The following is a 13,581-nucleotide window of genomic DNA, read 5'->3' as shown; positions in this document are numbered from 1 at the left end:
CAAACCGATTTTACTGTTGGGTGTAGGCCTTAGTCAAAATGTATACTTCAGTGTAAATAAAAATATTTAAGCGGCACTACTTTGCCATTTTGTGAATTAGTCCTCCAAATTAAATTCAACCATTCAGAGTGCTTCCTGTAAATTCCGTATCAATGCTCCTTTAAGTCCTTGAAATGCCTCCACTATGTGACAGTTGGGGTAAAAGAGCACTTGCCTCCCACCAATGTGGCCCGGGTTCGATTCCCAGACTCGGCGTCGTATGTGGGTTGAGTTTGTTGGTTCTCTGCTCAGCTCCGAGAGGGTTTTATCCGGGTTCTCCGGTTTTTCCCTCTTCACCAAAACCTATATTTGATTTGATTTCATTTCATTTGAGTTAATTCCAATGGTGTCCCCAATTAGTGCTCGTGTGCTAAATCAATTGACACTTGAATAAAGTTATTGTTATTAGTTGTTTCAAAGTTATCTCTGTTTCAAAACAATGATGATTTGTTGGATCGGGATCCAAAGAGACTGTTGATACCATGTGAAGAAGAAATTTTAACTGCCACCGCTGTACCTACTATCATTGTTACTCAGCTAGATTATCTCTTTTGTCATTCTGAGTACATTTTACCAACTCTGTTAGTTTTTGTAATTATTACTGGGCTATACCCTCTCGCCTAGTAAAAAAGTCGGTCAATCCTCGGTGTCAGAAATTGTATTTCCTTACTATTTGCGAGAATATTTCCGTTTCCAGGCCCTTTTTCATGATTTTTGCGCCATATCCAGTAAATACGAAGAATGGAATTCCAGGTAGTAAATGGTATGAAAAGCGCCATTCTCATCCGGTTGGTGCATAAATTCGGAAAATCGCTTATCTTTATGCAACGATCATTCCATCCGTATTTTTTGGCTAAATGGTAAGCAATCATAGTGTGATTTCATTGGCTTCAATGGGAACTGAAAGAAGCATGTATGCATCGCGTATGAATTTCTTTGGGCTGCATTTTGCGATGAATAAAAATCGATGTCTGTATTCGGAGATCGCGGGAGACTTTCCTCGCGGGGTGCTTGACTCGCTTTAGAAGCTGAACACATGCGTGCAAGTAGTGAAAACAGTCTTTAACCACCTTAAGGACGGTGCCTACTAATTCAAAGATATTTTTGCGCGGCTTACTGAATATGCGCGAAAAGCAAATCTTAACAAGTGTTATTGAAATCCACAAAGAAAACTGGTGGTAACCACGAATTTTTCGAGGATAATTAATCAGCAATATTTGTAAGAAGCTCTAAAATACAAAACAATGTATGGCGTTCTTTGCCAAATTGAAGCTTAATTATCTTTGAAACATGCATGGTTACCCCCAATTTTCTATTTGGATACCAAGAGCACTTGCTAAGTTCTGCTTTCTCCGCTTAGTTTTAAACCGCCCAAAAATATCCCTGTATTAATAAGCACCACCGGTAGGAAATCCGAGTATTTCGAGATGCGCAAAACGTATGCGCAATAACAATAGTAGGCACGTGCACCGTCCTTAACTTGAAATGCTTTCTTCTTCACGAAAGCCAATTCTCAGGATTCCAAAGGTATGGCCCTCAGTTGAGCCCAAAAGCGAGACCTGTAACCGCCTTTCTTTAACGTGTGTTTACTAGGTAACGCTCAAGAAACGTTCTCGCTTGTTTAAAAAACAAAACAACAAAACAAACAAAAAGGAAAGCTCTCTCTAACTTACCCTGTGAAAAACATGGCTGCAAGATAACAATACCTACCAAAAGACAGTTAACCAAATTTAATAAAAATTGAATGCTTTCAAAATTGAAGATTTAATTTTAATTTCAGGTGGTGTGCCTTTGCGCATTATTTTGACTCACACACACTGATAGGGATAATGATACGTGCAGTGTTAGGGAGTAAGACACAAGTCAAGAATGACCATGGCCGTAGCAATGGCTGAGGCCATGTTCATGGTTAAATTCTCTTCGCAGGAATTTAAGTGATGTTGATGCCTACATTTAAAGGCGGCACTGGGATCCCGCATTGTTTTTAAAAATTACGGAAAAAAAAATTACTAAGGCAAGTGCCTCGGATTGCCTCATACTGGTACTGGCTACGGCCCTATGGACAATTATCGTAAAAACTCGAGTATAAGCCGCATTCGTAGAGTAAGTCGCAGCCCCAAATTTGAAGCATGATTTTGAGAGAGAAAAAAAAACCCTTGAAAAAGGACTCGGCGAAAAAATCTGTTTGTTTGTTTGTTTGGAGTTTTTCGTGATAAACTTGCCAAAATATGCTGTGTCTAATTGCAGCGACCTTAAGAAGGTAATCAACTCGTAAAGTACGGGTTATATCAGCGCTGCTCTACCGACTGAGCTACAAGGTCAGACGGGAGCAGGCCGTGGGAACTCAAGATGTTAAAGTCACGGCAATGAACATGTACAAGTACAAGGAAGGATTACGTTTTTGCAAACGTTGGTCGTGTAGCACTTATATTTGAACAGACTTAACTGTTAGAGTGTTAATGTGAAGTGCTAAGTTTCTACCCCATCTTCAGTTCCCACACGGCCTGCTCCCGTCTGACCTTGTAGCTCAGTCGGTAGAGCAGCGCTGATCTAACCCGAAGGTGCATTACCATGCGGTACTCATGCTACAATGCCAAAAGGGTAAAAATGACTGAGAAACCACAGAAAAACAGCGAAGAATGGTACTAAAAGGACTGGTTAAACAAAGAAAACACTATCTTTCTTTGGCTAGGAAGAGTTTCAAAAATCAGGAGAACATTAAGCAAAAACAGAAGGCCAGAAATATTCACTGAAAACAGGAGGTTTCAAGCCAAAATGGTGCGAGGGTTGGAATCTTTGATTTTTTCGGAGTGATCTGTGGTACAGACTGAGGCTGGTACACAACCTGGATCGCATCAACTCGAATCGGACACCTCGGATCAACGTAAAAAAATATGATCAGGCCTCAACAAATCACCCTAGCCCAAATCTTTTAAAAGTTAACATTAGTGAAATCGGGGCAAACGTCGAATAGCTTTTGCCTACAAAACCGTTTTGCCCCGTGGTACATTAAAGGCTAATGTTTTACTCATTACGAGGAAAACAGTCAGTAACCTGTTGGTATCATGTCGGTGATCTGTCTGTAACATGGCCGCTGAGAGTCGACCAAAAGTTGGCGAACAGCTGTTTTAGGGCCGCGGGTCTAGTCTGCAGGTCGCAGGTTCGCGGGTTGCAGGTCATTGTTTCACCAATACAGAAAGTATCCTAAACATGCATAAAAGCTAACCTCAGGCCTAAAAACTTTTATTTAGGCCTAATTAGGCCTAAGGTTAGCTTTTAAGAATGTTTAGGATACTTTCCGTATTGGTGAAACAATGACCTGCAACCCAACACCTGCGACTTACGACCTACAAATTAGACCCGCCGGTTTTCAGGAAGTGTTCTTCACAAGTATGTTCCAAAAAAATGTGTACCAAAAAAAAGTCCCGGCTACATGTTTAACCATTGTTATCATTTGTTGGATCAACAATGTTAGAACGTGATGCATGTTTGATGACGTTTGTTCAACATGTTTTTGTTGGAAGAGTGTTTTGATTTCGAACACACATTTTCTCCTAAATACAATAAATGTTAGAAGCGTTCTTACATGAGCCAACGTGTAGTTGGGGCTTAATTATTAGGCCTAATAATTAAGCATTAGGCTTACTTACACCAGGTCAAATAACATGAAGTTACTAACTAAAAGTACTAGCAGAATTTATTCATATAATCACACACACTAATATAATAGCAATATAAAAAAAAGAAAAAGATTAGAATACGATAATAAGACTGTAATAGAGCTTTCGTTTCTAAAGTAAAGGCTGCTATCTTGAACGCCAACCGTTGACACATCAACTAAACTGTGCTAATTCTTACCGCATTTTTCCCCGATTCTCTCGCCAATATTGTCTGTTTCTTAAGGTGTGCCATAAAATAGCTCATTTATATCAGATTATTTAAAAGATCATGCAAATAATCAATCTTATCATAAACTTTGACAATCTGTTATGTCTCCGGATGTTCGTGTTGACAAGGACGCCATCGACGCCATGTTGGAAACTGGGAAGGGTCCTGCGCAGAGTCTGGGCTTAATAAAAAAACCGCTGAGATTTTCTTATACTTATGATGGCGGAAGAAGAAAAGCAAGGCGAATCCGAGCACAAAGGAGTCATTCCATTTCTTGCCTCCTTTCAGGAATATCTGTCTTCCGACCAGGGAATAAGAGAGGTGAGGTTAGCTGCGCAAGACCTCGTCTGCCTGGCTTGGCCGAAAACAGCTCTGAATTTAGCCTACCGTACCGTATTTAAGCGTAGTTTTTGCGCGCGCCATAGTGACCCGCGCCGGCAAGCCGGTTAATTTTGATTCGTACTGCAAGTTTAAAATACGTTTAAAGCTTACTTCAATCAATCCGGGTAGAGGCAGTACGTGGTAATGCGTGCCTTTACCGGTAGTGCAGCTCATTTCCGAGTTGCTGCATGCCTCAGTTTCAAAGCGAGTTCTGGTGCACAACCATTCAAATAGAAATGAGTTGCAAATTGTTATGCAAATCAAACTCGTTTTCCTCACAATAGTTGAGCACCAAGACTCACTTCGAAACTGAGACAAACAGCAACTCGGAAATGGCCCATTATAATACGAGAGAATTCTTCCCAATTTTATTTTGGCCATTTCCATTTTACCATTACATAAAATACCACACCTGCAACAATCAGTTTTCTTAACCAGTAGGTGACTGTTGAAGCAAGGTCAGTGGTAGGATATAGTGTTAGCAATATTCACTGATTATCTTAATCACCAGGGCCTGGTTGTTTGAAAGCCGCTTAACTTAAACCAGGTTTAGCGTAAACTTTTTTTTTCATGTTTTCAACATTTTGGTGAATGTTTCTTTTGCTTATTTTTGTTTTTGAAGATTGACTTCCTCTAATGTAAAGTTTTGCCGAATATCAGTGTTGAACAGCATTTGGGAGTAATCGAGTAATTTAAAAATCCTTGATTAATTTTAGACCGCAAAACAGTCATATTTTTTGCGATCGCAAGCGACGCGGTAAATATTCAAACGAAAGGTCTGGAGCGAGAGTAGAAACACGACTGTTTTGCAGTCTAGGTTCATTTTTAATCTGGCATAAAGGTTAATCGCCTTTTGAACAACTGGGCCTAGGTTTGCATAATAATGTGTTCTGAACTACTGAAAGTTGTCTGCATGATATGCCTCAATTGTGATCTCTGACACAAGTTTGTGGATAAATACCCCATGCTGTACATTTTGGGAAGTCAAACTGGCTGGCATATTGACCATGAACAGTGCCTCCTACCTCTATGATAAGATGTTGGTTGAGTTGGTCTCGACCTGACTCCAGGGTTTTTCTCTAGGTACTCTGGTTTTCCTCCCTCATTATATCTGGCTGTGGTGTTGCTCCAACATCAAACATGGGGGATATATTAAGGCTGTCAGAGGCACCTTACATATGTGGAACTATTATATGCCTTTGGCCCGATGTCGTGAGCGGCATATTGGCCCTGAAGGCCCTTAAAAGCCCTGCAAGGAGCAGCCAATTAATTTATAGTCCCCCCCTCCCTCCCTCACGCTAGCACTCCAAGACCCTAGGTGAACCTTAAACAAGTCTTTGTGATGTTTGTGACTATTTTAGTACATTTTATTTGTTAAGTTTCTTAATCAGGTAATGACTCATAAATTAAAGGAACTTCTCAATTTACTAGTTATTTTCCATCAGGAAATCCGCACTGTGATACGTGACTTGGAGCAATCTGCAAGGGAGATTCTAGCTGTTTTGCAAGCAGTTCATCAAACACCAAATGGCGAAGGTTGGTTTGGTTCATTTAGTATCAAGTTATATACTGCAATTAATTCAACAGTCACATGCATGTTGTATTTTTTTTTTATGTCGGGAGAAAGTTTAAACATAGTACGGTGTACACCAGTAATGTTTTGCCTGTTCTTCGTGACACTTCAAATTTTACAAAAAGGTTAACAGAACTGGCCACATAGCTGAAAGACCCTGGAAACGATTTTGTTTTTAATGTTTTGGAAAACGACACGTAATCTGAAACTGTAGATATACCTTGGGATATCAGAAAATCTCTGTTCATTTTATCCAAGCAGCTGTGAAGAAGATCTGTGCAAAAGGCAGACAAATGTTTGATGTTGCAAAATCACACTATGCAAGTCTTGTAGAGAAAATACCAGCAGGGCAATATTACAGGTAAACTAAAAGCTGTTCTCTCAAAAATTCTTAAAGAGAGGATGTTAATTTGAGACTTGACCCACCTTGGTGAAATTTGAAGCAGAGAGCTCTTTTTTTAGGATGAAGATCTCAGAGTTCCCATCATTTTGTTTTTCCAATTCAGCCGGTTACAACATTAACAACAACATGCACAACACCAGGAAGAACTATTATTTTACTGTAAACTGATTACATGGTGTATTTTGAATTGAAACAACATGAAATTAAAAAAAAAAAGTATGTTCACCATATAGTAACTGATTCACCTTAACAAATTCAAAGCACTAATAGTTTGGTGATCACAATTAAATTTAAGAATTATTATCATATTAATATTAATATTATTTTATTATTATCAATATAACATTTGCTTCAACATCCGTTCGAGATTTTGTTAAACAGCAATGTTGAAACGGTTTGCACCCACCCCCCCCCCCCCCCCGCCCTGTTCGACCTTGTTGAAAGATGTTGCAACAAAGTCGAATCGATGTTGAATGAGTTTAAAAAGAGTTTAAATTTTCCTTCAACAACCATTCAACATTTCAACATCGTTAAATATGAGCGTATGCACTAATCAGTGTATCAATGACGTATCCATATCCATAGTAACAACCACAGCTGCGGCCTGGAACTGATGTTGATTCAAATGTTAAATGATATGTTGAAACCGTTTGCCCACCCCATCAGTCAACATCGTTCAACATCGTTCAACATCGTTCAACATCGTTCAACATCGTTCAACATCATTCAACATCATTCAACCGAATCGAAGAGATGTTAAAGCAAATGTTGAAGTAGTTTTCCCGGCCCTTAAGTAATAATATTATTCACATATGCAACAAATCTCGAGAGACACAGATAACAATTGATGCTGAAATGTACAATTGCTGGTGGACGAACAAAAGGAGCCAATGAGAGATCTTTTGTTTTCGTCCAACAACATGGCGGCGATGACGTACGTCAAAACCACTTATAAGGGCCTTAATCACATGGCAACCATATTGAGTCCCTGGGAATTGGGAAAAAAAAAAAAAATAATTGCCCGACGAAAACTCATTCCCAAACAATTCAAGTCGACGCTTGGGGTACGAAAACTATTGTCTTTGGCCAATATGGCCACCGTGCGATGAAGGCCTATTAAAACTTCTATATGGAATTAAACTGCCCTGGAATTAAACTAGCAAAGAAATGTACCAAAATGTAAAACGCACGTGCAGAGCCATTGTTTTCGCTCACTAAACCTATTGTTTTGTCTGTCAACTCCTTTGTAGATTTTGTGACCACTGGCGGTTTGCAAGCCAAAGATTTGCATTCCTCGGATCTTTCATCGTGTACCTTGAAAGTGAAAGACTCATAACTCGGCCACAGCTGGCAGAAATGCTGGGAGGTTAGTCAGTACCAGTCTCAACCCGTACCAATCAAAGCTATACGGTGTGAGTGGTACATGTATGTATTTTCAACTCTATTTTTCTGCACAAAAGAAACAGTAATTTCTTGGAAGTGTAAGTCAGGGGCGGGTCCAGCATTTTTTGAAAGTGGGGGCCGAACAAGAATACTAATGAGCGCGCGTTAGCGCGCGTTAGCGCGCCTCAGTAGCGCCTTAGGCGCTTCTTTCTAGGGGGGTCTGGGGGCATGCCCCCCAGAAAATTTTGAAAATCTGGGTACTCTTACATGCACTCTTGTGCGATCTGGAACGTAATGTATCAGGATTCCATATTGAATAAAATTATAAGTTATGGTTATAATGATGCATGGTTTTTGACTCTTCGCTTCAAAGTCACAAAATATATATAATTATATATATAGGCATTAAGATTTTACGTTGTTACAGTCTCTGTAAGATAGATTGACTGTAGACAAGTATTTCGCATCCAGTCTTCTTCCTCATTTCGAAAGGATAATATTAACGCCAGTAAGTTGAAAGTTTATTCGCACAACCTTGGTCATACTATTAGCGAAAAATCACGCTTTAGCTAAAAAAATCAAAAGCTCCAACAGACTGCTTATAAAATGATAAAATATTGTATCTTTTGACAAAAAAAAAAAAATCTCCGACGAACTGAAAGGGGGGGCCGCGGCCGCCTCGGCCCCCCTCCCTAAATCCGCCCCTGTAAGTTCTTTCGTTGCAAGCCTCGACCGTGAAGCAAACTGTTACAGTTCGTGTGCAGCGCGAACTCGAAACCTCAATAAATTTTAAAAAAGTTTGAAAACGTCGTTAGGACTTACTGTGAGTTATTCCCTCTCGAGGAGAAATCTATAAGTAAGTACTTCAGTTAAAAGGAGTCTCCTTTCCAACAAAAACAACTCTTTAACGACAGGGAATAGTGTTTACAACGTTTGTATCCGAAATATTAGATACTTATTTTGTCTTCTGGCAGACTTTCCGGGCCTTGCTATGTTAAATAATTGTCACGTGTTACGCCCGCCTTATCGTTATTTTATTATTACTTTTTAACGCTCTTGGTGTCAAAACAACAGTGGGTAACCATAACACGCCACAGTTATTGTCTGAAGATAGCGGCCCGTGGGAGATTTTTAATAATTATTTATTTTATTTTTATTTTTCTGATACAAGAAGTTTAAACAAGAAAGTTTGATTCTTGAGTAGAAGTAGAGGCTCACTTGAAAAAACATATCGGCAAATTTATTTCTTTCATTTTTTCACTGTTTTATTCTCTTGTTGTTGTTTTTTTTTTTTTCTTGCACCACGTAGTTGATGTGTTTAATGCCCTCTTCATCCAGTGCAGGTTGAGAGGGGTTCTGGTGGTTTCCACATTGATCTCGAAGATTTTTTAACTGGCCTTCTTCTTCTAGCAAATGAGCTGGTAAGTTTAAGCTCTGCAATGTACCATCTTTACGGTCAGTCTTTTTTATCTACTAAATGCAATTGGCGTTTAAGAAAATTATCCTTTTTCGGAATATCTGCATTGATTGAACAGACGGTACACATTGCGGTGCGTTCTGCTTTTGTTAAATGGTTTTGTTGCGATGTTGTCAATAGGGACCTTTAGATTTTACGACGAGGACGAGAACGAGTACGAGTTTTGACTGCCCGTTTTTAGCGAAAATACTAAGGAAAATTTATAACCCGTACGCTTAATCCTACTCTTTGTTACAATGTAGCAGTATAGGTTGCTCAGTTTTTCTTATTGCTGGTAACAGAGCCTTTTTGCTTATCAAAAAAAAGCCAAAACTGCTACTGTGTTATTGTTTTGATTCGACGACATTTTTGCAAAACCTCGTACTAAAATGACGGCGTCATCACGTTTTTCCCGCCAAAATGACGCTGGTTTGCGTGCGCTCACTGTTGCCTTATGAGAAAATCTCGTAGTCGTTCTCGTACTAGAATCTTAAGGTCTCTAATAGTATCCTTTGCGTTTTTTAATTCGTAAAAAGAGCGATGAAATCATTGTGAGTCTAAAAATCAACGTGTTTTGAATGTTCTGCCCTCCCACTGATGATACGGCAATATTATTTTGTCTTATCATTGTTAAAGCACCGTAGACTAACGAGCACCGTAGACTAACGAACCAACATTTAGCTTTCGTCCTAATTTATATCTAAAAAAGTAGTCATTGATAGGGCGAAAAACTAGGCCGTCATTTAAACAACCCAGATCGTCTTACTTGTAAATGTAACAGAATGCCCTTTTTTATGGCTTGTAGATGTTGTTCAGTCTTCTTTCATTCCGCGTTTAAAAGACCGCTGGTCTGAAACACGGAATGACCTAGGACGAGAACGACTACGAGTACGAGATTTTCTAATAGAACAACGGTGAGCGCGCGCGAAGCAGCGTCGTTTTGGCGGAAAAGAACGTGATACGTCATTTTAGTACGAGGTTTTGCAAAAATGTCGCCGTGTCAAAACAAGTCACCAACACGGTAGCATTTTTGGCATTTTTCGATCTGGGAAAGGCTGAGTTACCATTATTAAGAATAACTGAGCAACCTATGCTGCTAGCAAAAAGTAAGATTTCAAAGTATTTTCGCTAAAAACAGGCAGTCAAATCTTTGTTACGAAAAATAGCATTGCGTGACTAGCGTTACTTTCTAGAGGCTTCCCGAAAGAGTTCGTAGTTTGTTTATTTTAAGGTTTGTGCGTAAGCGTTTCTAAATTGGTGTGTTTTGTAATCTTTTTATAATTTGATTGATTACTATTTTAGAAAGTTCTAGAAGCTTATTGTGAGAGTATATAAGTAGACGAGTCTACGCGGGGTTTTTTTAAACTAGTTTTTCACAAGCGAAGAGAGTTGGCGTTAGCCGTGTTTAGTCAAGTGTGACAGAAGCAATGTTTATTCAAGTTGGCGGAGGCCGTGTAAGTTTATCGAGTACGTGCTTTTTAGACTTTTACTTTGAGGAAACTACGTTCACTTTGGAATAAATCTTCTTGTTGTTGTTCCGACAACCCTGCGTTCAGTTTAGTTTGCAAACTACCTTTCCTCAAAACATTCGAACTAGTAACAATCTTGTACTCGTACTCATCCTCGTACTAAAATCTAAAGGTAGGTAAGCGTGGAGGCATCGTGGTCGGGTGGTTAGCGGGGCGTTGGGTTTGCATGCGGCTGCTCCGGGTTCAAATCCCATTCCGTAATTAGTGCTGGTAAACAATATTTATAAAGGTTAGTACGAATTGTAAGACGGTTACCATCTAGGAATTGGTGTAAGTACCTATCTCAGTTAAAGATCATTTACTATCTTTTAGTCGGGTGGATTCGTGATTGGGCTGGGGGTAGAGCTTAGTTTCAGTTATTGAAACTGCCGGATTTCCTCTATTAAAAACCTTGACCGGCTGCCGGTTATCTTGAACAATTGTGACGTGCAACGGTTCTTCTACAAAAGCTATTTGTGTTCGAAAAATAGAGCAACCGTAACACGTCTCAGTTGTTCAAGATGGCGGCGACCGAGAAATTTGAACGTGAAAATCGGCGATTGTAAAACTCGTTTTTCTCTGGTACACTTTTGAAATATTATAATACAAATTTGATTGCAAACATTGTTATTCTTAAGAAGGAGTGGGAAATTCTTTTTTAAAAAAAATGGCCTCTGATCACGCGACCTTGTAGGCTTTTTATGGAAATAGCGTATCGGCATTGAATACCACCTGTGCCACGGCTTCAAGTCAGCGTTGTATTTCATTGCAGTCGCGGTTTGCAGTAAACAGCGTCACAGCTGCAGATTACCGTCGACCTTTCCGGATCGCTATGTTTGTGGCTGAGCTTGATGCTGGCTTCAGGTTATTAAACCTTAACAACGATTCTCTTCGAAAGAAGTTCGACGGCCTTAAATACGATCTCAAGAAAATCGAAGAAGTTGTTTACGATTTGTCAATCAGAGGACTTAAACCTGTAAATGAAGAAAGCGGCCAAACTTGATCAACTAAGGGCGACTTGTACAATCCTTTGGTAGGACAAGATATTTTGTGTTAATTTGACTTCTCCGAAGTATCCCACAGAGAAGTTTTGTTTTAATGTTGCCCGTCCCTTGAGAACCCTGACCGGCACGCAGTAAAACAGACTGGGGTGATATCGGAAATAAATAAATAAATAAAATATTGGAAAGCTTCTTCTTTTTCGTTTGCCGAACATCTAAACTGCTGTATTGTTTCACGTAGTGAGGATTGAAAATGTGTCTTTCCTGACCTTCAGACAGACAGACAGACAGCCTTTATTTTAGCACGATGATAATAAAAGCTATGCAGCTTATGAGGTCGATGGTATGAAAACGTACGTCTTCCCTGGCACGTATCTTACTAGTTATAAATTAGAGGACGAGTTCGAAAGATGCTAAGCAGCAGCTTTATTTCACGAAGAAAGGCATTTGACAGTGTGCACTGATGAACTCGTGGCCCTCGATAACGATATGTATTTAGCTGGGGCCCGGCATCGATTTTGACGACAGAGGAAAACCGGAATACCCGGAGAAAATCCTTCAAGGAAGGCTGAGATGGACTGAAACTCAACCAACATAGGATTGCAGAGGTGGAAAGTGTGGAAGGATGGCGATAACGCCAGCTCAACTACCCAAGGATTACTGCACGTTGTATCATGGAACAAAAATCAAAAGACTAACTCTTAAGCGAACAGCTTTCCTCTAATTTATTTATTTATTTGTTGTAACTAAAACAATTCAGTACAGTGTGATAATTTTCATTGAGTATTGCTGAGTATTACCAATACAGGGCCAAGCCTAAAGACTATCGTGGAGTTAATGTTACGGTGAATTAGTCACCAGATTAATTTAACAAACTAATAAATATACTCTTAAATGTATTAAGATCCCCAGTGTCAAAACCTTTTTTTTTTTAAATTAGCAGTCGCTAAAATAAATATCAAAGGTGTTCGTCATTTTATTGTAATACAAAATATGTTCACGGCATTCGCTGGTTGTTGCTGACTTTAAAAGTCGCTGTTGGCCAACCGTTGAGATCACTTCGTTAGTATATACTAAAACAGTTATTCTTTTCAATCTCGATGAATAGTGACACGGAATATTTAATTCTTGACCATGGAAGCGTGCAAGTTGAGAGAACACAACCGTGGTCTGGCACGCGGATCCTTACGTGCCAGTTGCAAAGGAAATGTTAAAACATAATTGTCGAATCTTATATTATTTGAATAATCATTGTCCTTGCTAAAGCTGCTCGGTTTGTAAACGGCCATTCCTCCACCTCAGCTCTGGATACATTAATGCATTCTGCGTACAACTATAATTAACATCTAGGGCAGCTCTAGTGTCAATTATTACTCATAGTATTTCTAGGAGAAGCCAATGGACGAAATGGCACTCCACTATCCTTGTGCAAGCCAAACAGCCAGTTATTTGTCACTACTGCCTTTGGAGATATTATCAATGAATGTAGTAAAATTACAACTAATGTTAAATGGCTAAAACAATTACGGAACCTAAGCAATCAAGTTATATCCAGAAATGAAGGCCAAAGAGATGCGCGTTCTGTATGATATCACGAGGTGTTCCCTTACCCTTTTTCTCAACTTCCACATCACTTGTCTCCAGTGTTGCTCGAACTTTACTTCTCAAAGTAAACATAAACATATAAGATAACCCTTAACCAAAAAAAAAAAAAAACAATAACACGAACCCTAATCGGTTGCGCTGCCGTAAGTACGAAAGTGGCGTTTAGACGTAAAGGACACTTCATGTGGTAATCAAACTTGAGCTTGCATCTCGCTACCTGGGCCTTGTTCCTCGAAAGCCGATCAACACTAAGCCACGATTAAATATCAACCTAGTTATGAATTTTGTGAGTCAAAAAATGTTGAAATATGTAATTTTAGGCTAAAAGAAAACAAATATGTACG

At 39.3% G+C, this 13,581-nt stretch overlaps 1 protein-coding gene across 1 annotated transcript; it reads left to right on the top strand.

The window, feature by feature from the left end:
- Positions 1-4,143: 4,143 nt before the first annotated feature.
- On the top strand, positions 4,144-11,765 carry LOC137967671 (translin-like). The gene is made up of 6 exons (XM_068814198.1): positions 4,144-4,248; positions 5,754-5,844; positions 6,143-6,242; positions 7,535-7,650; positions 9,006-9,088; positions 11,404-11,765. The coding sequence occupies exons 1-6, from the start codon at positions 4,144-4,146 to the stop codon at positions 11,632-11,634; spliced, it is 726 nt and encodes a 241-aa protein (XP_068670299.1). The 3' UTR covers positions 11,635-11,765.
- Positions 11,766-13,581: the final 1,816 nt, after the last annotated feature.

This window comes from Montipora foliosa, chromosome 8, assembly GCF_036669935.1.
Source record: "Montipora foliosa isolate CH-2021 chromosome 8, ASM3666993v2, whole genome shotgun sequence".
NCBI classification, from domain to species: Eukaryota; Metazoa; Cnidaria; class Anthozoa; order Scleractinia; family Acroporidae; genus Montipora; species Montipora foliosa.
This window is presented reverse-complemented; position numbering and strand designations above follow the sequence as displayed.

What these genes read in the sequence shown, in the direction of transcription:
- LOC137967671 (XM_068814198.1), top strand. Translation starts at nt 4,144, where the DNA reads ATGATGGCGGAAGAAGAAAAGCAAGGCGAATCCGAGCACAAAGGAGTC. An exon ending in GCTGGCAGAAATGCTGGGAG is followed by an intron (nt 7,651 to 9,005) that starts GTTAGTCAGTAC and finishes CTCTTCATCCAG; the next exon opens with TGCAGGTTGAGAGGGGTTCT. An exon ending in TTCTTCTAGCAAATGAGCTG is followed by an intron (nt 9,089 to 11,403) that starts GTAAGTTTAAGC and finishes ATTTCATTGCAG; the next exon opens with TCGCGGTTTGCAGTAAACAG.